The sequence below is a fragment of the Mixophyes fleayi genome, chromosome 5 (genome assembly GCF_038048845.1).
Source record: "Mixophyes fleayi isolate aMixFle1 chromosome 5, aMixFle1.hap1, whole genome shotgun sequence".
Lineage (NCBI taxonomy): Eukaryota > Metazoa > Chordata > Amphibia > Anura > Limnodynastidae > Mixophyes > Mixophyes fleayi.
In genome coordinates, this window is record NC_134406.1 from 170,508,855 (window position 1) to 170,535,125 (window position 26,271).

The following is a 26,271-nucleotide window of genomic DNA, read 5'->3' on the forward strand; positions in this document are numbered from 1 at the left end:
TGTATCCTATCCTTTTGATACTACACTCACCTTCAGAAAATATTTTTGTAGATATTTCAGACATCTGCAAGCTTACAGCTGTATTGAAGTAGGGGTGGTTAGTGTCAGGGCTGCCAAAAGGAATTCAGGGCCCCGGTACAACATCTTCATGAGCCCCCCTATAGTTGAACATGTCAAATAATTTTGCGGCGCCATTAAGCAACGGTGCAAAAGTTGTGCTGGGTGTGTTCATACAATTGGGGGCATGGCTATGCATCATTAGCGCGTTTCTAGCAGGTGAAAGTGCTACGTCACCCACTTACAATAAAAAAAAATCTGCATTGTTGTGTACACCACTGCCACAAGGGTTTAGTGCCTGTTCGCCGGAGCATGATATATGTCCCAGCACTCCTGACTTTTAGGACATCTTACACCATAGTGTAGTATAGAAAGAATACAGTGTGTACATAAAAAGTTCACAGTCTTGGGCAGAACACTCACCGAAAATTGGGATTGTCCCACTAGAATCACAACATTTAACAGACTCTCCTGATCTCTCCTACCTGTTCTTGTCACTTTCACCACCTGTGACTGCTGCTTTTCTGGGTCCTGGACTGTTGAGGGCTCTATTTGGAAAAAAAAATAGGTACATTTAAAAAATTACAACCATTCCCAGTGTTAAATCAATGGCATCCATGAGTAATAATTAGGCCTTCCCCCAGCCCCAACATTAAAATAATAGTATTATCATTTAATAAATAAACCTATTTTCCTCCCACCAAACCACCCCAGCAATAAATTAATAGTGTTTACATTTCATAAATATACCTATTTCCTGCAGCCATCACTGCCATTAAATAATTCATAGTCACATTTAATAAAGAGATCTATGCCATCACACACACACTGCCACAAGCCCCCTGTGCCATCACACACACTACCACAAGCCCCCTGTGCCATCACACAATACCACAAGCCCCCTGTGCCATCACACACACTACTACAAGCCCCCTGTGCCATCACACACACATTACCACAAGCCCCCTGTGCCATCACACACACACACACACATTACCACAAGCCCCCTATTCCATCATGCACACATTATTGTGCCCCTTCATCATCACCACGCTGTGCCCCCTTATGATCACACTTCAGCCTCCATGCTGCTTTTTCCATCTTCACCTGGCCCCTCTTCATCAGTCTGTTCCATGCTCCCCCCTCTTCTTCATCACTGTGCCTTTCTCTCTCCCCCTCTTCTTCATCACTGTGACTTTCTCTCCCCATCTTCTTCATCACAGTGTTATGCTGCTTCCCCCCTCTTCTTCATCACTGTGCCTTTCTCTCCCCCTGCTTCTTTATCACTGTGCCACGCTGCTCCCTCCACCTCTTCTTCATCACTGTGCTATGCTGCTCGCCCCCACCTCTGCTTCGTCACTGTGCCATGCTGCTCCCCATCTCTTCATCACTGTGCCGTGCTCATCCCCCACCTCTTCTTCATCACTGTGCCTTCCCTCCCATCTCCTTCATCACTGTGCCATGCTGTTCCCCCCCACCTCTTCTTCATCATAGTGCCCCACCCTCTTCTTCATCACTGTGCCTCCCTCTGTCTTCCCCTCCATCACTGTTCCTCCCTCTGTCTTCCCCTCCATCACTGTGCCTCCCTCTCTCTCCCCCTCATCACTGTGCCTCCCTCTCTCTCTCTCTCTCCATCACTGTGATCACTGTGCCTCTCTCTCTCTCCATCACTGTGCCTCTCTCTCCATCACTGTGCCTCTCTCTCTCTCCATCACTGTGCCTCTCTCTCCATCACTGTGCCTCTCTCTCTCTCTCCCCCTCCATCACTGTGCCTTTCTCTCTCTCCATCACTATGCCTCTCTCACCATTACTGTGCCCCCCTCTCTCTCTCTCTCTCTCCCCCCGCTTCCCCCTTCTTCATCACTCGGTGTTGTTTTCCTCACTTTGCCTCTCCTTTCCTTTACTTACCTTTTATTAGCTTCTTTCATCTCTTCTCTTCTCTCTTCTGTTTTGATCCTCTCTGTGCCGCTCCTCACTGAATGTTGGGTGTGACGTCATTTAGTGCGAATGGAGCACAGAGAGAGGAAGAGGGACGCCCTAATATGCAGTATGCCAGTACCGTGTGCAGAAAAACGGCCCCACACCATAATGTTCTCACCTCCACACTGTTGGTATGGTGTTTTTGGGGTGATGTGCAGTGCCATTTCTCCTCCAAACATGGTGTGTATTATGGCAACCTAAGAGTTCAATTTTGCTGTCATCTGACAACACTATATTCTCCCAGTATTTCACAGGCTTGTCCAAATGTTGTGCAGGAAACTTTAAACGAGCTTCAACATGTTTTTTTCTTCAGCAAAGGAGTCTTGCGTAGTGAGCGTGAATACAGACCATGGCGGTTGACTGCATTACTTATTCTTTTCTTTGAAACAGTTGTGTCTGCTAATTCCAGATCTTTCTGAAGCTCTCTACAAGTGGTCCTTGGTTCTTGGACAACTCCTCTGCTAATTTTTTTCATTCCTCTGTCAGAAATCTTGCGAGGTGCACCTGGTCGTGGCCGGTTTATGGTGAAATGATGTTCTTTCCACTTCCGGATTATGGCCCCAACGGTGCTCATTGGAACATTAAGCAGTTTTGAGAATCTTCTCTAAACAATGCCGCGAAGGTCTTGAGAGAGCTCTTTGCTTTTACCTATCTTGAGATGTTTCTTGTGTGACACCTTCGTAATGAGACATCTTTTTATAGGCCATCAGTTGTGGCTGGACAGCCTGGCAGGATTGCTTTCTAATTACTGATATATTTCAGCTGGTGTCTTGATTTTCCAGGCCTTCTTGCACCTCCCTTTCTTTATGTGTTCAATACTTTTTACTTTTTCCCTGTGTCATTTTACATTATTACACACAATTTAGATTATGGACATCTATGGCTTGTTTTCTTTACATGTGTGGATTGCAAGGGTTGTCGCTGACATTTGGTGTAAATTTCATTACAATAGCCACATTAAATATATATTTACTGAGAAAAGTTTATGTGTTCAATACTTATTTCACCCGCTGTGTGTATGTATGTGTATGTTTGTATATATATATATATATATATATATATATATATATATATATATATATATAGTAACAAAGGGAGGCATTTATCTGACAAGATGCAGAGAAAGCATATAAGCAGAATAAAACATTGGCGCAGTTATGCACCTAGATTGAGGTTAAACCAGGTAAAGACTTATGTATAATTTAAAGTTTGGTTAACTTACATGATTTGAAAGCTCCTTCCTCTCAGCAAACAGACAGGGTGTGTCTGTTAGTGCAAACAGAGCCAGTGATGGGCGTTTCCTCTTAAAGAGAAGGTGGGTGTGTCACCTGCCCATCAAGCTAAGGCTGGGGGAGGAGTATCATGTATAAAAGCTTGATTGTGTCATTTGTTCACTGAGACCAACGCTGGGGAAGCTGGCTGGTCTTGAGAGAGCTGGTCTATGTCTAGCTAGCGTTTAGGGTCTCCAAGACTTGCTGTGAAATCTGTACGGTGTCGAAAGATTTACCATCCTGACAATAAAACTACATAAAAAGGAAGAAGTTGTTCGCGTGTGCTTCAGCAGTAGCGGGCTCTTGCCACTATATATATATATATATATATATATATATATATATATATATATGTGTGTGTGTTTTATATACTTGTACTTGAGAGACTGAAGGACAGGTTACTCTATCTATCTATCTAGATCAGTGGATCCCAAACTTTCTCAGTTCTAGGCACCCTTGGTGTCCCCAATAATTTTTTTCAAGGCACCCCTAAGCCAAAATATTTACCAAGTAGTTTCCCGCCTTGCTTACCACCAGCCCTGTCCGTGGCACCCCTGTGAGATCACTGAGGCACCCCTGGGAGCCATGGCACACAGTTTGGGAACCACTGCTCTAGATACATTATCATCCATGAAAGCTGATGTTGTAGGAACCACACCCTACTTCTATCCCTGATAGCTGTTCTTCTGATCACCACTAAATATATGTAGAAACCTTTTGAGGAAAATGTGGCCATTTTTGCCCTTCATAATTAACTATTTTATTTAGCTTACATTGTTTCAACAGGTTCCTGATCACCTGTAGCTGGCCTTTAAAATACTGCATTTTTTTGCAAATTGGTGCCAGTTTATGAAATGTCTTTGCTGCTGCTGGTCACCCTGTGAAAGTCCTGTTTGAATCCTGACTTCTCCCTGGCATCTGACTCTTGCTTTGTCTCTACGTTTGTCACCTTCTATGGTGACCTAGACCCTGACTTTGTTTGACCTTGCTCCTTATTACCCCCTGGAATTATTGTGGATCTTCCAGCTTCTGACTCCTGGCTTGTCTTATCTTCCTTTGCCTGATTCTCCTGTGGATCTCCTGTCATCTGCTAAACCTATTAACCTGATTCTGCACTTCGCCATCTGTGCCCGATTTTCAGTGTCTCCTCCTGTCAACTGCTAAACCTGGCAACCTGCATCTGCAGCTCACCATTTGTGCCTGATGTCCAGTGTTTCCTTGTGCCTGCACTTTATCTGTATACCTGGACACCAGTCTTTCCTGCCCTAGCTTCGAATCTAACCTGGTAATCCTGATATCTGTATCTGCATATCGACCATCCAGTGTTCTTGTGCCTTCTGACTAACCTGCTGTTCAGTCTACTTCAGCTGTATAACTGGACACCAGTTTGCTGCAGTTTTCAAGCTATACCTGGTACCTACTGTTTCTATGGCCTGTGCATACTGTTAACCAATGACTGCACATATGTATTTTCTGTGTGATCTGTGTTCATAATAAAGACGTTCTGTTTCACTACCACAACTCTCCATGGTGTTCATACTAGGAATCCTGACAGGAAAAAGGTCACCCATAGCAACAAATCAGAGTTTGCATTTTTTAGTGCTGCTTAGAAAATTTGCTCCAGTTTTCATAAATGTCTCACATTGTATAGTTATTATGTGAATGTTTCATTTCATACTTACCAGTGAAAAGGCCTAATGCATTAACTGATAAAATATTTAATATAGTTTTTAGTAGTTCTGTTTTGCTTCTTCCCATTTAGTTGCACATATTAACTATCCATGTTTTTTTTTTATCTCTATTTTATTCAATAGAGAGCCGTCCCATTACAAAGTGACGTTTGAGTACACAATAAGGAGGTTACTAACAAATGCAAATTTTCCTAGTAGCAATCACACATTTGTTTTCATTCTCTAACTTGCACTGAATAGCCGAAAGCTTATTATTATGGGTGTGTATACTTTTACACCCTTGTATAGATATTTTAGTAAAACTGGCATATTTTATTAAATCCGGCATCCCCACAGACATGGTGAAACCTTTGTATTGTGCTGTAGAAAACCCGCACAGTTAGAGCAGTCACCTGTTTTGTTTATTAGTAGAAACTCACAATACAGCATACCTTGGTAAATAACATTTTTTTCTCCAAGGACTTGTTTTAATTTTATCTATTGTTCACAATTGCAAGTAAGTTACACTGAAAGTTTTATTAAAATGCCATAATTCATATGATACAAAATGTCAGCACTGTTGATATTCTTTAACTGTAAAACATTTTGTAATCATCTCCACTAAAGTAACTGATCTTCAAATGCTATTCCCGGTATCATTGTAATTAATGGTTCTCTATTGGAGTGAAGAGAACACAGTTTAAAATCTTTGAACTATTGTGCTAATCTTAAAATAAAATATTTACTTCTTGAACTGTGCTATAGTCTTTATTACCAATGTGTTAATTAAATATTGACTAATAAATCACATTAATGGTTTATTTTATATCAGTGAAAGCACATTGTGCTATATTGACAGTATAACAGAACACTATAAAAAGTTTGCTTGTACTGTCTCTGTGAACCCCCTTTCTCATGTTTCATATTAAGGAAATGTTTCTTCAATCTATATTATAACGTGTCCACCAGGAAAATTTAATGGTTGGCAGAGGAGTTGGACCCAAATAAAGATTCAGTAAATATGAAAGGATAAAATGCTATTATCTTAATATTGTGTGGGCAGCACAATGGCTTAGTGGTTAGCACTCACAGCACTGGGTCATGAGGTTAATTCCCGACCATGACCTTATCTGTGTGGAGTTTGTATGTTCTCCCTGTGTTTGCGTGGGTTTCCTCCGAGTGCCCCAGTTTCCTCCCACACTCCAAAAACATAGAAGTAGGTTAATTGGCTGCTATCAAAAATTGACCCTAGTCTCTCTCTCTCTGCCTGTGTGTGTATGTTAGGGAATTTAAACTGTAAGCTCCAATGGGGCAGGTACTGAAGTGAATGAGGTCTCTGTACACAACTGTGGAATTAGTGGCGCTATATAAATAACTGCTGCTGATGATGATTGTTTAAATATATTGTACTTTATTTTTACTCAGACTGCACATAAATCAGAGAAGTCACTAATGCCTCACTGATTGTGCCCAAGCTGCCTTCTGATGAAGGATGATATATTTATTTTGTTTATCACATTTAAGGCCGGGCATGCTGAGATCTATGAGCAGTCCTTTATCAGAAACAAGTTTAAACTATAGATAGCAAGGCAACTGATTTTGGTAGTGGTGCAATGTTAAGTATATTGTCAAGCCTAGTGTCACATATTTTTCTTTAAATCTGTGGATAAGGTTTGTGTATTTCAAGCCCTTTATAAGATTCAGTAAGCTGGACTCACTAAACTAACTCGCCCATCATGCTATGCATCAGTCATTGGTGTTTCTCTGGTTAGACAAAGACTTGAAGCAGATATAAATTATGCTAATGAGACAGGCATATATAGCAGCTTTTGTTTGTCTATTATGTTGTGTGAACTAATGTGCTGGGATCCATTAAAGGTCATAACCACACCTGAGAAAGACATTAAAAAAAGAATAGGATATAAGTTAATATGCATTACATTTTAAAATAATAAAGATTAGGTTGAGTTATTATTCTTTTAATATACATAGTTAATTCCAGTAAATATTTGTACAATAGCTTTTGTTATTGTTTAATATCCAAACTTCCCATATGTATAATTTCAAAGGAAGAACTTGCTAAATGAAAGAAATATTTAAACAAAAGTAACAATGAATTGGGTGGATGTAGTGCAAAACAAATAAAGATGAGTAATCGTTTCCAGCTGGTGAAGGGGGACATTGTCACTCATACAGACATAATTGTTGATGGGGTCCACTAGTCAACTGGCTTTATACAAAATAAATTAGATAAGGCATATGCAGGAGTTTTATTTGGGAAATTAAGAAAGGATGGGGGGAGTTGTCAGAAGGAACCAAACAAGGCATTATATTAGTCTGTATAATCACACTTTCAGAGAGCTAGTGAGATAACTGTTGTTTCCATCTATACTAGCCCCTTTCTTCTTTTAAATAAGTCATTTGATACCCTATTGCCCTCACATTTTCACTGCTACTATTTGGAGTGAAGCAAACTTGCAGGGTGTAGACCCCAAAGAATAGATGTTTGGGAATAGATGTGGGTGATCAGTTATCCCAAATTAGAATCATATAGTTACAAGGAGCCAAATCAGATAGAATGATCAGGAATGTAAGTCAGGTAAAAAACAGATCAGCAGTGTGGTGTAAGTAAGAACAGGCAGCAATCTGCACTGAGAAGCAGAATGTCACGTGCTGGCTGCTCCCAGGAAAGAATACTTGCTGGAGTAGCTATCAGAGACATACCACTTCCAGACAAGCTGCTTAGTCCTGAGAGTACTGGTTGTGAGATACAAGCTGAAGACAAATGATTGCATGAGGTAGAATAGTGATGTTTGAAACCAATGTCATGGAATTGGAGAAGATGGAATAGTGGAGGACAAAGCCAAGGATGAAGATTTGGAAAAGGTAGAATTGTTATGATGATTTACTTATCCAGAATATCCCCATGTACAAGAATTTCTCGGTAGTATTAACTCTTCTGATTTCAAAGTACATCCTTTTGTCATTTTCAGCCTTCTGGAAAAGAGCAATCAAAGCTGGAAAAATGTTTTGCCAATGTTAGTGTTTTGTTATATACAGTCAAGTCCATAAATATTGGGACATCGACACAATTCTCATATTTTGGGCTCTGTACACCACCACAATGGATTTGAAATGAAACTAACAAGATGTGCTTTAACTGCAGACTTTCAGCTTTAATTTGAGGGTATTTACATCCAAATCAGGTGAACGGTGTAGGAATTACAACGGTTTCTATATGTGCCTCACACTTTTTAAGGGACCAAAAGTAATGGGACAATCGACTCAAAAGCTATTTTATGGACATTTGTGAACTATTCCCTCGTTATTTAATCATCAATTAAGCAGGTAAAGGGTCTGGAGTTGATTCTAGGTGTGACATTTGCATTTGGAATCTGTTGCTGTCAACTCTCAATATGAGATCCAAAGAGCTGTCACTATCAGTGAAGCAAGCCATCATTAGGCTGAAAAATCAAAACAAACCCATCAGAGAGATAGCAAAAACATTAGGTGTGGCCAAATCAACTGTTTGGAACATTCTTAAAAATAAAGAACGCACCGGAGAGCTCAGCAACATTAAAAGACCCGGAAGACCATGGAAAACAACTGTGGTGAATGACAGAAGAATTTTTTCCCTGGTGAAGATAAACCTCTTCACAACAGTTGGCCAAATCAAGAACACTCTCCAGGAGGTAGGTGTATACGTGTCAAAATCAACAATCAATAGAAGACTTCACAAGAGTGAATATAGAGGGTTCACCACAAGATGTAAACCATTTGTGAGCCACAAAAACAGGAAGACCAGATTAGAGTTTAGCAAACAACATCTAAAAAAGCCATTACAGTTCTGGAACAACATCCTATGGACAGATGAGACAAAGATCAACTTGTACCAGAGTGATGGGAAGAGAAGAGTATGGAGAAGGAAAGGAACTGCTCATGATCCAAAACATACCACCTCATCAGTGAAGCATGGTTGTGGTAGTGCCATGGCGTTGGCATGTATGGCTGCCAATGGAACTGGTTCCCTTGTATTTATTGATGATGTGACTGCTGACAAAGCAGCAGTATGAATTCTGAAGTGTTTCGGGCAATATTATCTGCTCATATTCAGTCAAATGCTTCAGAACTCATTGGGCGGCGCTTCACAGTGCAGATGAACAATGACCCGAAGCATACTGCAAAAGCAACCAAAGAGTTTTTTTAAGGCGAACAAGTGGAATGTTATGCAATGGCCAAGTCAATCACCTGACCTGAATCCAATTGAGCATGCATTTCACTTGATGAAAACATAACTGAATGGAATATGCCCCAAGAACAAGCAGGAACTGAAGACATTTGCAGTAGAGGCCTGGCAGATTATCACCAGGGATGAAACCCAGTGTCTGGTGATGTCTATGCGTTCCAGACTTCAGGCTGTAATTGACTGCAAAGGATTTGCAACAAAGTATTAAAAAGTGAAAGTTTGATGTAGGATTGTTTAGTTTGTCCCATTATTTTTGGTCCCTTAAAAAGTGAGAGGTACATATAGAAACCGTTGTAATTCCTACACTGTTCACCTAATTTGGAAGTAAATTCTCTCAAATTAAAGCTGAAAGTCTGCAGTTAAAGCACATCTTGTTTGTTTCATTTCAAATCCATTGTGGTGGTGTATAGAGCCCAAAATATGAGAATTGTATCGATGCCCCAATATTTATGGACTTGACTGTGCATTGTGCATGGAGTACTGACATTTATGCAATTGTTAATCATTAGTTTACTATCAGGGGGTGATTAAAGATATATTACTTACCAATATGGAAACCTTTTATTGTCATATTTTTTAAATAATTAATCAGTATTCCAGACTTACTCTCAGCTAAGTCCAATGGTCACTTCTCCCTTCTTTTACTCCTCGACCTCTCTGCTGCTTATGACACTGTCGATAATTCTCTTCTTCTCACCACCCTTCACTCCCTAGGTCTTTGCAAAATAGCTCTCTCCTGGTTTGCCTCCTACCTCTCTTGCCTCTCTTTTAGTGTGTGTGCTTCTGGCTCTCCCTCCCCCCCTTCCTCTTTCTGTTTGAGTCCCACAAGGCTCTATCCTTGGCCCTCTACTCTTCTCTCTCTACACCACCTCTCATTCAATCATTTGGCCTCCAAAACCATCTCTATGCTGATAACACGCAAATCTATCTTTCCTCCCCTGACCTCTCTCCCGCTGTCCTAACTCAGGAATATCAAGCTGTCTCTCTGCTGTAAATACCTGGATGTCACAGCGCTTCCTGAACCTCAACATCTCTAATTCCAAGCTCATCATCTTTCCTCCTGCCAATGTTGCTATCACTTCCATTATCTCCCTCTTGGTTGACAACATCTCTCTTTCTCTTGTCTCCCAAGCCCGCTGCCTTGGAGTCATCCTTGACTCAGGCCTCAGCTATACCCCTCATATCCAGTCCCTTACCAAATACTGCCACATCTGCCCCCGTAACATTATGAAAATCTGTCCCTTCCTCTCTCAGGATGCAACCAAAATCCTGGTCCATTCACTCATCATTTCTCGTCTCGACTATTACAACCTTCTTCTCACTAGTCTCCCTCGCTCTTGCGCTTCTGACCTTCAATCCATATAGACTGCTGAGGCTAGGCTCATCTTCCTCTCCCACCGCACCTCTTCCGCTTCTCCTCTCCATAAATCCCTTCATTGGTTCCCTGTCCATTTCAGAATTCAGTTCAAGCTCCTTACCCTCACTTACAAAGCCCTTACCAACATTTCTCCTCCTTACATCTCTGACTTTATCTCGAGGTCAGAGATGTAAGCTCTCCCTTTAGAATGTAAGCCCTCACCGACAGGGTCCTCTTTACCTTTTGTCCTATGACTGTCTCCTGTCCCTCGTACTTCCTGTCATGTCTTTTACTGCACTCTGTGTGAGTTCCTATAACATTACTCAAACTCATGTATTACATTATCTATTTGTTAGTTGCTTCTGTATCCAGCACTACGGAATCTGTGGCGCCTTATAAATAAATAAGAATGATAATAATAATTTTCTAAATGTATAGCCCCCTTCACACTCAATTGACCTCTCTCTCATCCTTATGACTCCCACATGGCTTAAACTTCCCAAGACGGTCCCAGTTTTTCTGTCCGTAACATTGAGCTCTATGGATTATTTATGCAGCTGTGTTAAAGAAATTAATAGGGATTGTTTCCTACTGTTTTACAGTATCAACCGCTTAAGAAGAAGCATGGGGTGGCTTTTATGGATTGAGCAAATGTCAGGTGACATAGTTTTATGTTTCAAAATTATGTTACCACTGCTTATCTTTCCCCTTTTGTGCTTATATTGAGCAGTTATACATATTTTAACTATACATATAAATCCCTGAGCTACTGATTTGAAGAGTGCCTAAAGGTGGTGATGGTTCGGGGTTCTTCAGGTCTGCCCTTGTTTCTACAGTCACACAAATATAGAGGTCCCACAACTTGTGTTCACTCATTTTGTTCTTCTAGGAACATTTTGATGACCTGTTTGGCTGTGCTGACAATATTCTGATGATCTGATTAGCCACAGGTTTTTCTGTGTACATCCATATAAACTGAGAACATGAAGAAGGTGAAAATTTTATATAATAATGTGCACATAACCTAGTCATACACACCTTAAACATAATCTAAAATATATGACTTAATAAATGGTCTCTGTTCTATTTTTTTTTTCCAGCCCACCAAAATTATGTCACCCATCTCTATGGCACTAATGTATGTCATGCAGAATGCTTTAGGTTCGCTTAAAAAAAAAAAAAGAAGAAAAAAAGTTTCCACCACTTTAATTGTAGTCCCCTTCTCCTGGCCTGAACCATACTTATTTGCTCCTCTTGAGCCGATGGATGATTTGAATTTGTGAACGTGTGTTATATACCTTCCATATAAAAAAGCTTTGAAAACGAGAATTTACACTTTTGTTTCTGAATCATGTAAATTTCAACAAATTTCCCATGAATGTCTTAAAAAATGGACTGCTAGAATACCAAATGTCTGCCAAGCTGAAATTACTGCAAATGGAGGATTCTTTGATGAATGTAAAGTTTTATAGATAGAACCGTTATATGAAATAAAAATAATAATTGTAGGTCAAGTTAATGGTACCTTGAAAAAAAAGTATCTATTCTTTCGAAAAGCAAGAATTTTCTTAGTGATTCTGCACTTTTGCATGCTATAGTAGTATGCCTACACACAGGACAACTAGTCTGTTTAAATTTACATACACTTTATTGTTTGCACTAATTGCCTAAATGTAACTGGAAAGATTCATGAAAAAGCTAATTTAATGTTTTTGCTATTTGCAACCATTTTCCATTACAAATCCAATCAAATAAAATTCTAGTGAAGATGGCAATCAGAGCATATTTATACAATTACATACATCATCATCACCAGTTATTTATATAGCACCACTAATTCCTCATACCTTTTTTTATTAAATAATTGAACACCAAAACTACATTATCCTGTAAATAAACTCCTATTTGATATCTTCAATATCTGTATGATCAAGCTATTTAGTTTAAGTAATCACATTTGTATTTCATTCTGAAGTTTTCTGCTTCGTGATATATATGTATAACACTGTATTTTAAGTAAAAAACACAAACATACATATGCAATTCACAACAAGTTTTAGTTTTTATAAGAACTAATAGTTTATTGCATGCTCACCTTTTGTGTCCTTTTAAATGAATGCACATTCTTTTCCAAAATGTGTTATTATAACCTTGTCGATAGGAAAAAGAACCCTATTGAGTGACCTCAATTGGTTAGATGAACTAATGTTAATTTAATGTCTCCAAAAGGTGAAGGATGAATCACAGTTTCATCTGATGGGTTTTCTCCCACACTGTTCATTATTATGCATAATGTTATAAGCTACTGATTGTGATATTCCACTTTTTAACTCCTTCCCAACCACAGCTATTTTTACATTTCTGTGTTGGGATTACAGAGAATAAGCTATTTATCATAAAATATGGAGATCCCCCCCCCCCCCCCCCCTTGGTGCCTTCAACATGGAAGCTCCAGTGGTCACACCACCAGAAATCATGTTGCGTTGATGGGGCTTGTGGGAGAGCAAGGGTGCATAAATGTCCCATGGGCAGTTTGGCCCATACGATTAAAAAAAGTGAATAGATGTATTTTATGTTACTAGAACATTGTTTAATTGTTTTTCTTTATGTTTTCTTTTTGTGTACCTCTCAGCTCAAAGTTAACAAAACTCTATTTGCAGAAAGTATAATATTTTTTTTTTCAATTTATGTTTTTCTAGGAAATTCAGTACAGATTGTTCTTCAATATGCCACAATTTCAAGGTTTTCAAAGACCCAGAATAATTTGGTTACACCATGTTTAAAGCGTGAATGTTTGCAAACAATAACCTCTAGGACTTCTACAACAGATATTTCTAGTCCAGTGGAACTACTTGGTAGACAGTTTCCTAGAGACAATTACACCAATGTGACAAGTAAAATCCTTTCTTTAGTTGAGAAGAACCTGCACAACCAAAAGTACCATCCATTGTGGCTGATAAAAGAGAGAATCAAGGAACACTTTTATGGAGAATACATAGGACGCTTTGGAAATCCTCTATTTTCTGTTTATGATAATTTGTGCCCAATTGTCACAACAGAGCAGAATTTTGACAGATTACTCATTCCTTTGGACCATCCTAGTAGAAATAAAGGAGACAATTACTATTTAAATCATACTCATATGCTTCGTTCTCACACCTCAGCCCATCAGTGGGATTTGATGCACTCAGGACTGGACGCATTTCTGGCAGTGGGGGATGTTTATCGACGTGACGAAATTGACAGAAGCCATTACCCGGTGTTTCATCAGATGGAAGGTGTCCGTCTGTTCTCAAGTCACGAGGTAAATATGCAGAACCTGATGTACTAATTGATGATTGTACCTATAGCCGTAAGTACCAGATAATCATTACATTGTTATAATAAATATTGTCTATGCTATTAAAATGTGTGGGACACATTATAGATGTAATAGCTCAGACAAAAAAATGTCTTCCATTCATTTTTATGTGTTATAGCGAGGTAAGGCTTTTGACATGACAGTTTAGAAAATAGTATTTTTTTCCTCAGATTTTCTTTTGTGACCGGTGTCCATTGCATTAATGATATTTTGTACGTTTGTCTGTCTGTCTGTCTGTCTCTCTCTCTCTCTCTCTCTCTCTCTATATATATATATATATATATATATATATATATATATATATATATATATATATATATATATTTATATTAGAGACATATAAATAGAAATATATCTATATATACTTATAGATATAGATCCTGTGACAAAGTCACTGGATTGGTGTTTGAAAGCAGGTATATTTCACCTAGGTTCCTAAGCTACTGCTTTTAAAACCCCCTGGAGAATGTTTGTCTGTAGTATCTGTGAGTTGCTGAAGGGCTATTGGCCTGTTGAAAAGCCGTAAAAGGGTACTGGGGCTTATGAATGGAGAGAGGGGGCGGGCTCATCCATTAGGCCTGTTAACTGGGTCTTCCGGGGTACCAGTGAGCTCGCTGGTAATCAGGAGTTGCACCTGAATAGTGCTGGTAAAAGGCTGCAGCTTAGCTCAGTCAGTCTTTCAGAAAGCCTGTTATCTGTCTGTAAGTTACTGTGCTTGAACCTCTTCTGTTTTGTCTTCATTTTTAGTCAGGAGTAGCCTATGTTTAGTTAGAGCCGGTGTTTATTTTGGGGTTTCTTTTGTTTTCTTTCTGAATAAAACAGGCTGAGGATAGTTGCATGAAGCCTTTTGAGTTGTATGAAGTCTCTCGGCTGCTATAAACACCATCTACCCCAGGAGATGGTACCGGACCCGGTCACAAATTGGTGGAGCAAAAGCTTGCAAGAAAGATCTGCCCGTGTTGAAAGCAACAGCAGGCCTGTGCCGGCTTAGAAAATAGTATTAAAGTAGTGATACTCTGCAGAGACTGTTTGCAGTATGCTACATGTCCTTGCTAACAGTGGCTGCAAAGTTGTAGAAAAACCCAGGAAACATAGAGGACATGGTTAAGGCCTTGCTGTAGGCTACAGCAGCTCAGCAGAAAGCTCTCAGGATGCAAGAAGCCTCCATCAAGTAAAACTGCAGGCAACAGCATCAAGTCAGCGTAACCTTGACAGAGGGCACCTGATGAAGTGAGATGTGCTGAAACGATCGTAGTAAGAATGCTTTCAAAAATAGACTTGTTAATAGTTTATTTTTATCAATAAGCAAAGTGAATTAACACTAAATCAAATCAATATTTGGTGTAACCACCCTTTGCCTTCAAAACAGCATCAATTATTCTAGATACACTTGCACACAGCTTTTCATCATTATCATAATCATCATCTTTTTATATAGCGTTACTAATTCCGCAGCGCTGTACAGAGAACTCACATTAGTCCCTGCACCCTAGGAGCTTACAATCTAAATTCCCTAACATACACACACACAGACAGAGAGGGACTAGGGTCAATTTGATAGCAGCCAATTAACCTACTAGTATGTTTTTGGAATGTGGGAGGAAACCGGAGCACCTAGAGGTCACCCACGCATACACGTGGAGAACATACAAACTCCACACAGATAAGGCAGTGGTCAGAAATCGAAATTCTGACCCCAGTGTTGTGAGGCATAAGTGCTAGCCACTAAGCCACATAAAAGTTTTTGAAGGAACTCGGGAGGGAGGTTGTTCCAATCATCTTGGAGAACTAATCACAGATCTTCCGTAGATGTAGGCTTGCTCAAATCTTTCTGTCTCTTCATATAGTCCCAAACAGACTTGATGATGTTAAGATCAGGGGGTAAATGTATCAAGGTCCGATTTTAGTCCCCAAGTCGCCAGATGTATTAAGCTGTGATGTTTACTCTGATCTTCAAAATCGCTGGTCATCTCTGGCCATTTGCTGCGATTTTGCTAACTCTCCCATGTTTAGCAAACTCTCCTGTGTTTCCTAACTGCCAGATTAGTAAACACATCACTGTTACACTGGTCTGCCTATAGAGCCGGAGATCCGGCAGCTGTCAAAAGCTTAAAAATAGAGAAATGCTAAAAAAAAATAAAAGTGTGGGGTCCTCCTGCCCGAATACTATTAACCCTAATACTGCCAGCCTACTCCTGATTGCATGAAAATGGGGGAAAAATTAGCGTGGGGTCGCCCCGATTTTCACGCAGCCATCACTAGGCAAACCGGGGTGGCCGGGGTGGTTGGCACAATTGCAGGGGAACACGCGGCAGAGGTCCCCCTGCCATAATGACATACCAACCCCATGCTGTTCAGCACTGGGCTGGATTCCCTAGGGAGTGGGGTCCGCTGAGAAAAAAAACGAGTGGGCCTCCCCTCTAGGAAGACCCAGTCCAGTGCTGAAAGCACTAGGGCTCTTTCTACCCCGTGGGCTGTGGGTAGTAGGGTAATATTGGCAAATTAGTAGTTAAAAAAGAAATGAACACCGTTTTGTGTAAGTACAAGTCCCAGCCAGCCCAGGCTGCCCTAAACAGTCTGGGCATGCTGATGCTTGTAGAACTACAAGCACCAACATACCCATGATAGCCAGGTCATGCTGGCTGGGTACAAACAGCCCGACGATAATGAATAGAAGCCAGCCGAGAGGTCTATGGGGATTTCCCACGCTGTTATGGTTATTCCCCATAGACTATAAATAGACCTCGCGACTGGCTTCTATTCATTATTGTCGGGCTGTTTGTACACTGTACAAGCAAAAGTTTACGTTGTTTGTAAATTGGGTTACTTATTTTATTCAAGCATTGGATATTCAAATATGGGGCCCTTGTTGCCTGAAGATAAGAAGACTGCAAGCAACAAGGGGGCCCTTCTGGCCAGAACAACAGAAGATATTTACAAGCATGGGTAATTGTAATACAAATAATTCTGGGACATTTCAAGCATGGACATTTCGATCTATAATTATTTCGGACATTTTCAAGCATGGACATTTGGAATTACAAATTATTTGGGACATGGTTTTTAAACACATTTGTATTAAAAGCTGCTGACAACAGATGAAGAATTCAGATCGGTGAGTATATTGGGGTTTGAATTTTTTTAATAAATTTATGTGGTATGAATGAGGGTGTTTAGTGTATTTTTGGGGGTTTGGGATTATTTTTAATGAAAAGTTGTGGTTTTTTTTAAACATTTTGTTTTGTGGAACTACAGGTCTCAGCCAGCCATGGGTGTCAGGCCATGTAGACAGTTGTGGTTCTCCAAGTGCCAGCATGACCTGGCTGCCATGGGTATGCTGGTGCAGCCTTTGCTGGCTGGGAGTTGTAGTTCCACAAAACAAAATGGCATCTGTTGTTTTTTTTAACTACTAATTCACCAATATTACCCTACTTCCCACAGCCCACTGGGTAGGAAGAGCCCTAGTGCTTACAGCACTGGGCTGGGTCTTCCTAGAGGGGGGACCCACTCGTTTTTTTCGGCTTACCCCACACCTTATGGATTCCAGTCCAGTGCTGAACAGCCTGGGGTTGGCTTGTCATTATGACAGGCAACCCCTGCCGCGTGTCCCCCTGCTATAGTGCCAACCACCCTGGCTGGTTTGCCTAGTGCTGGTTGCCTGAAAATCGGGGGGATCCCACGCAAATTTTTCCCTGATTTTCTCGCAACCAGCAGTAGGCTGGCAGCACTAGGGTCAAAAGTTTCTGGGCGTTGAAACCCCACATTTTTTTTTTTTTAACATTTCTCTATTTTTAAACTTTTGACAGCCGCCAGACCTCTGGCTTTATAGGCAGACCAGTGTAACAGTGATGTGTTTACTAATCACGCAGCTAGGAAGCAGCGTGTTGTATCTATCGATTTTTAAAGCAAACTCGTGATCTATATCGGTTTTGGAAATTTTGACAGAAACACATCTCTGGCGATTTTACCTAAAATCTCACTTTAATACATCTGCGAGATGAAACACCTGCTTGATTTTCAAAATCGGAGCTTGTTACCTTTACCCCCAGGGCTCTTTGGGGCCATGTCATCACTTCCAGGACTCCTTGTTTTTCTTTAAACTGTTGATAGTTCTTAATGACATTGGCTGTATATTTGGGCTTGTTGTCCTGCTGCTGAATAAATTTGGAGCCAATCAGGCGCCTCTCTGATGGTATTGCATGATGGATAAGTACCTGCCTGAATTTATAACTCAAATTTTTATTCAAACAAACTAGGTGACAGCCAGCATACAAATAGATAACAGAGACATAATACAAGAAAGAAAAAAAAGGCAATCACTGTCACAGTACATATTAGTAATTGCTGTTCCTAGCAACATGTGGCACAAAACTGAAAAACGTAATGACACAGACAATATCCTTATTATTATAAAGGAAAGTGGGTGGGCTGGAGGGAGGGGTCGTCTATGCTGGTAAGATAAAACAGGTCGGTGTCTCAGACCTCAGGAGAAGTAGCTTTATCTAAGGGATTATCATAAACAGAAGTATCTGGTACGAACGAGTCAACCCACAGGAGGGGAGGTATTGGGGACATCAATGGTGTAACAAAGGGGCCCAGATTTGATAAAACTTATCGTCTTTATCACGGAGGTGGAAAGTGATTTTTTCCATGCTAGCAATGAACCAGACATAGGACTTTAGAGAGGAGACTCGGGGAGGTGCTGCACTTTTCCAGGATTTGGCTATCAGGCTCCTAGCGGCCGCCAAAACGTGCGATGCCAATTTTGCAGAGGGGACATCAGCATCTTGTATAGGGTAGCAAAGGAGGAAGGACCAAGGATCCTTCTGGATAGGGAATTGAAGAAGGGAGGAAAGGAGAGAAGCTACTCTATCCCAGAAGGAGGAGATGACAGGGCAAGACCACCAGATGTGAAAGAAGGTACCTCTATGGCCTGCCTGAATTTTTCAGCATTGAGTATACCATTTATCCTGACCAAATCCCCAACACCATTTGCTGAAATGCATCCCCAAACTTGCTAGGAACATCCACCATGCTTCACTGTTGCCTGCAGACACCCATTTTTGTACTGTTCTCTAGCACTTCGGCGAACAAACTGCCTTCTGTTACAACCAAATATTTTAAATTTTACCTCATCAGTCCAGAGCACCTGCTGCCATTTTTCTGCACCCCAGTCCCTACGTTTTCATGCATAGTTAAGTAGCTTGGCAGCAGAGTTTGGCTGTTTCTCACCCAGTTTTAAGCCTCCTTCTCAGCTGTTTCTGTTTCAACCTACATATGAAATTGATAAAAAATAAGCTATAACTATAAACTATTTTTTTTATTTTTGAAAGCATTATTTAGAATTTTATAGGTTTTGATTATCAACAGGCATATTTTGAAATCTCTTTAGTGGTCTTATGCAGGTGTCATGGTTCCCTTCTGCTTAAGGAATTGTATATTTTAAGGGGCATATTCAATTAGCTTTTGGATTTGCGGTAACGCGCCGGAACAGCCGCGAAACGTAATACACGTTACCGCAATAACGTGGATTTTCGTTCGCAGCCCATAGGTTTGCGAACAAAAATCTGCGTTAATGCGGTACCATAATACCCGCAAGAACGCGCACTTTTCGCTAATTGAATATGCCCCTAAGTGTTTTGGCTGGAAATTGTGTCACTGGTTCTTGTACCTGTTTGATAACCTGCAATTGAAGTAAAGTAAAAAAACAATTAACACTCATTATACCTCCAAACATCAGTTTAAGTGAGACAGACACATTCACCTTTGGAGAAATTGGTTCATTGATTATGTGTATTTGCACTTGTATCAGTGGGTAAGCTGTCTTAAAATGCAGTAAAAGTTAATAACATGGGGAATATTTATTGTTGTTGTTTTTTCTGAATGGAAACTAGTAATGGTAGTTCCACCCATTATTTGAACCACAAAGCTAATAAACCCACACACCTGACAGGAAAGATACACAGGCAGAATGTTATTTAATAAGATGATATACTGTTGTTTTTTTTAGATATTTACTATATGTACAAAGTATTTGGCCACACCTGTTAATTATTGAATTGTTTCAATCAGACCCGTTAGATAATTCAGAGAAAAGAGAGAGTGTGATTGCCGGGTTTATAAAATATGCAAAATAGCTTTATTGATATACATTAAAAGAATATTCAATTTACATAAAGTAAGTTAAAAAAGTATTAGCGAAATATAAAAAAGAATGTGACAAAAAGTGGAACCAGTATAAGTAACTAAGATAGCAGCTAAAAAGCACACCGCCCAAATTCCTATTAAATAAGACATTACCCCATATCAATCCATTAGGATGCGAAATACATTAATATGTTGCTAATTTAAATTGGAGATAGGGAAAAAAAATAAGAATACTGAATAAATTAGATCCCAGGAGTGACCAAATAGATGTTGCTCTAATTAACAGGGAACACCCTGTAATGAGATTCCATGATACTTTGTAGTGTAGTCCATGTTCGACTGCTGAATATAGATGCTGATCTTGCAGTAATTGTTTAATAAACAGCCAAATTCGATATTTTATATACACAGTGTCACAGTTGTTGTCAGCGTCTCATTTCACAAAACTCACAACGTTTCATTCCATATAAACCTAATAACTTAGGCAATACCATTATTAGCCCCAATAGTATATTTATTAATGTAGAGTGTTATTAACATGTGTCAGTTTGTCGATGCAAACATCTATACTGCACAACTTATTTAGTATACAGTCCTATGGGATACCACGTAGGTGCGGCGCTATAATAACTGTCCATATCTCATGCCATATATAGTATTCGCATTTCCATCCTTTGTTTTTGCCTTGATAAAGACATTAGTGAAACGCGCGTCGGTGAGATAAGCTCGCCGCCCGCTCCTCTATATACAAGTAGATCTATTAGCAGAGACTGACCATTTTCTTAAGATATATTGAAAGACCATCTTGTTCTGCGCATGTGCTACCAATTACCCTCTCTTATGACCTCCTATCTGTTTTCTTTGGTTCTAGCATTTTGGAGCGCTATTTAAACCTCCCATTTTTCCTCTGTCCGATATCTGTTCTTCGAGTTACTCACTCTCGGTATGGATCTGACTTCCTTCAGTCTGACGCACCCGCTGCTGCTCGTACGAGAGTCCTGGATAAGCTGTACTCCTCTCTGCCGCTGCCGCTAATAGAACTGCTTGCTGCACCGGTACTCACCTGCTGCTGCTCTGAATCTCCATCTACGGATCAGCTAAGTTCGATTCCACTACTGCTACTATATTTGAACTGCCGCTGTACCAGTAACTCACCCGTTGCTCTGAATCACCATCCAAGGATCAGATAAGTTCCACTCCATTACTGCCTGTATTGAACTGTCGCTGTACCAGTAATTCACCTGCTGTTGCTCTGAGTTACCACTTGCGGATCAGCTAGTTCTACTTCATCATCACTTCTATTGGAACTGTTGCTGTACCAGTAATTCACCTGCTGTTGCTCTGAGTTACCACTTGCGGACTAACTAGTTCGATTTCATCGTCACTTCTATTAGAACTGTTACTGTACCAGTAATTCACCTGTCGTTGCTTTGAGTTACCAACTATGGATCAGCTAGTTCTACTTCATCATCTCTTCCATTGGAACACTTGCTGTACCAGTAATTCACCTGCTGTTGCTCTGAGTTACCAACTATGGATCAGCTAGTTCTACTCAGCTATTACTCCCATTTGTACTACCGCTGAACCAAGGACTTTCCTGCTGTTGTTTCCAGTTTATATTTACAATATTGCCACTCCATTGCTTCTTCCTGCTACATCATCGTTACTTTGCATTCCTATGAGACTGACCCAATCATTATTACCTTCAGTGTCTCTCTGACTAACCGTTACCTATCCGCTGTATCAAGCTCCACTATTTACTCTACCGACACTCATTCTGGGAACTGCGACCTGCGGGATAGGAGCAGCGAAGTCCATACTGTCACTGGCGAAAACCTCCTACTCGTTAGACTCCACGCCCCTGAGTGAGCTCTACGCTTTGGCAGATACAAGGGATCCACTAAATATCATTCGGATTTGTGACAGTCACTCCCGGGATCTAATTTATTCAGTTATCTTATTTTTTCCCCTATCTCCATTTGAAGTTAGCAACATATTAATGTATTTTGCATCCTGATGGATTGATATGGGGTAATGTCTTATTTAATAGGAGTTTGGGCGGTGTGCTTTTTAGCGGCTGTTTAGCTGCTATCTTAACAGTTACTTATACTGGTTCCACTTTTTGTCACATTCTTTTTTATATTCCGCTAATACTTTTTTACCTACTTTATGTAAATTGAATATTATTTTAATGTATATCAATAAAGCTATTTGACATATTTTATAAACCTAACCAATAGAGTGCCCCGGCAATCACACTCTCTCTTTTCTCTGATTTATCTAATGTGTGGGTGCACCTCTCCTGAGAATCTGTGAATATAATTTGTGATAATAATATATGATTAAAATGAATCAATAGTCAGATCATAAGGAGTTTTTAGGTTTTCCTGGTGCAATATTTACACACGTTTTGCAATCAGACCCATTGCCAGAGTTGTATAAAATCAAGCACCAAGCCATGCAGTCTCCATTTGCAAACATTTGTGATACAAAATGGGTCGTTCTGAAGAGCTCAGTGACTTCAAGCATGGTACTGTGATAGGATGCCACCTTTGCAATAAGACAGTTTGTGAAATTTCATCCCTGCTGAATATTCCATGGTCAACTGTAAGTGGTATTTTTAGAAGGTGGAAGCGTTTAAGAACAACAGCAACTCAGCCATGAAGCAGAAGACCATTTAAAATGACAGAGCAGAGTCAACGACTGCTAAGGCGCATGGTGCATAAAAGTCGCCAACGCTCTGTTGCTTCCATAGCTGAAGAGTGCTGAACTTCCACTGGCATTAATGTAAGCACAAAAACTGTGCTGCGGGAGCTTAATGGAATGGGTTTCCATGGCCAAGCAGCTGCATGCAAGCTCACATCACCAAGACCAATGGCAAGCATCGGATGCAGTGGTGTAAAGCATAACACCACTAGACTGTGGAAACGTGTGCTGTGGAGTGACAATTCACGCTTCTCTGTTTGGCAGTCAGATTGCGAGTCTAGGTTTGCTGGATGCCAGGAGAGCGTTACCTGCCTGGCTGCATTGTTGTCACGAATCAATGTAGGAATACAGCTGAGGAGCCATGAATAAGGTGAAAAACATACAAGTTTATTGCTGAAGAGACTGAACAGATGATGTAATAATGGTCTTGTAGAAATTACCAGGTATACACAGTTGCAGGTAAACGGGAGATGTGGAAAGATTCCAGGCAGCAAGTACAGGGAGGTGCACAGGAAAGTACCAGGTTCACAGATGAAAACAGGTCAGCAGAATGTATGTTGAGATCCCAATGCAGCATAATCACAGGAGCAAGCAGGAGGAAGAAACCACAGGGTGTAACATCAGGATATGACAACGATAACCAGCAATGTGTGCTGGGAGTGACAGGTATATATAAGGGAAATGAGAACACACCCAAGGTGCATGGAATAATTAGTGAACAAATTAACCCCTAAAGCGAACAAGAAAGGCACAATAACAGCACCTCTGGTAATCAGAGGTACTGCTGCAATACAATAATAAGGACAAAAGCCGGAGCTGCCAGGCAAAGCAGCATGTAATGCATATGCTTGCAGGCAGATCCTGACAATTATGCCTACTGTGAAGTTTGGTGGAGGAGAGATAATGGTACTGGGCTGTTTTTTTAGGGTTTGGGCTAGGTCCCTTATCTCCAGTGAAGGGAAATCTTAATGCTTCAGCATACCAAGTCATTTTGGACAATGCTATGTTTCCAACTTTGTGGCAACAGTTTTGGGAAGGCCCTTTTTCGATCTAACATGACTGTGCCCCAGTGCACAAAGCAAGGGCTACAAAGACATGGTTTGATGAGTTCGGTGTTGAAGAACTTGACTGGCCCACACAGAGCCCTGATCTCAACTCCATCGAACACCTTTGGAATGAACTGAAACGGAGATTGCGAGCCAGGCTTTCTCGCCCAACATCAGCACCTGACTTTATAGATGCTCTACAGAATGATTGGGTACAAATTCCACAGAAACACTCCAACATCTTGCGGAAAACCTTCCAAGAACAGTGGCAGCTGTTATTATTGCAAAAGGTGGACCAACTCCATATTTAAATATATGTATTTGAATACATTGTCACTACATCCCTGTTGGTGTAATGGTAAAGCGTCAGGAGCTGCCAGGCAAAGCAGCATGTAATGCATATGCTTGCAGGCAGATCCTGACAATACCCCCCCCCCCCCCCCTCCTTAGGGCGGATTCCAGACACCCAATTACCAAAAATGTCTAAATTCATTGGAATCATATTCCACAATAGGGGGCCCGGCAGAAAAGTCCTCGTCCATGGGCGGAAAGGCAAAAGAGACCATGCCAGTTGTCAGTTCAAGCACTGCAGAAGCACCTCTCTTCTTACGTCCTCCTCTCTTACGGGACTTCCTCGAAGTTGGGACCTGAGCCAACAGGGTGGAGCACAAATGTAGTTCTCGGACTGTAGTGCTGGGTAGTGTTGCCGAGAGCACAGGTGACCCACAAGATAGCACTGCAGGGGTTGGAGAAAACTTTTTGATTACTGCTTCAACAAACAGCTGTAAGTCCGATAGGATGGAATGATCATTTTCAATAAATGGGTTTGCCCATTCCAAAGCTTCCCCTCTAAAATATGAAATTAGGAACAGTACCTGTCTCTTAGGGTTGTTAACAAGCTCAGGTATGGAGGGAATATAAGAAGCAGCAAATCTCAAAAGGGCACCAAGTTGGGAAATGTGCCCCTCAAAGAAAGGCAACGGCTCAGACTTGGCACTCTCAGCAAAGGATGACTTGGACTTGGCATCTGACCTGGACTGTATGGCAGGCTTGGCAGCTGGCCCGGACTGGGCGGCAGGCTTGGCAGCAGGCGCGGACGGGGCGGCAGGCTTGACGGGGACAGTACTGTGAGAAGCCTTGGGGCAGACAGCACTGTGAGAAGCCTCGGGGCAGATAGCACTGTGAAGATCCTCGGGGCAGACAGCACTGTGAGGAGCCTCGGGGCAGAGAGCACTGTGAGGTGCCTCGGGGCAGGCAGCACTGTGAGAAGCCTCGGGGTAGGCAGCACTGTGAGAAGCCACGGGGCAGACAGCACTGTGAGAAGCCACAGAGCAGACAGCGCTGTCTGTGAGAAGCATCAAAGCAGACAGCACCAAGTGGTAACTTGGGCTGAACCGCATAGAGTGGCAACTTGGGCTGAACCGCATGGACAGGCAACTCGGGCTGAACCGCATGGAAAGGCAACCCGGGCTGAACCGCATGGACAGGCAACTCGGGCTGAACCGCATGGACAGGCAACTCGAGCTGAACCGCATGGACAGGCAACTCGGACTGAACCGCATGGACAGGCAACTCGGACTGAACCGCATGGACAGGCAACTCGGACTGAACCGCATGGACAGGCAACTCGGGCTGAACCGCATGAACAGGCAACTCGGGCTAAACCGCATGGACAGGCAACTCGGGCTGAACCGCATGGACAGTCAACTTGGGCTGAACCGCATAGACAGTCAACTCGGGCTGAACCGCATAGACAGGCAACACTCCTGGAGCAGACTGGAGGGACAGGACCTCCTCTGGAGCAGGCTTTAAGGGCAGCGCCCCCTCTGGAGTAGGCTCTAAAGGCAGCGCCCCCTCTGGAGCAGGCTGTAGCTCAGGAAGAGAGACAGCGGACGAAGACTCGGAACTGGAGACAGCGGCCGAAGACTCGGAACTGGAGACAGCGGCCGAAGACTCGGAACTGGAGACAGCTGCCGAAGACTCGGAACTGGAGACAGCGGCCGGAGACTCGGAACTGGAGACAGCGGCCGGAGACTCGGAACTGGAGACAGCGGCCGGAGACTCGGAACTGGAGACAGCGGCCGGAGACTCGGAACTGGAGACAGCGGCCGAAGACTCGGAACTGGAGACAGCGGCCGAAGACTCGGAACTGGAGACAGCGGCTGAAGACTGGGAACTGGGTAGCACGGTGGCAGGAGACTCGGGTGCAGAGGCAGCGGCAGGAGACTCAGGACCGGACACCGTGGCAGCAGACTCAGGACCGGACACAGTGGCAGCAGACTCAGGACCGGACACAGTGGCAGCAGACTCAGGACCGGACACAGTGGCAGCAGACTCAGGACCGGACACAGTGGCGGCAGACTCAGGACCGGACACAGTGGCAGCAGACTCAGGACCGGACACAGTGGCGGCAGACTCAGGACCGGACAC

The 26,271-nt window shown here is 41.8% G+C and overlaps 1 protein-coding gene across 1 annotated transcript in view; it reads left to right on the plus strand.

The window, feature by feature from the left end:
- FARS2 (phenylalanyl-tRNA synthetase 2, mitochondrial) overlaps positions 1-26,271 on the plus strand; it is a 347,780-nt gene that overhangs the window by 90,448 nt on the left and 231,061 nt on the right. The window contains exon 3 of the mRNA XM_075213015.1: positions 13,281-13,885. Coding sequence (XP_075069116.1) covers positions 13,281-13,885 — 605 coding nt within the window. The remainder of the gene's footprint in view (positions 1-13,280; positions 13,886-26,271) is intronic.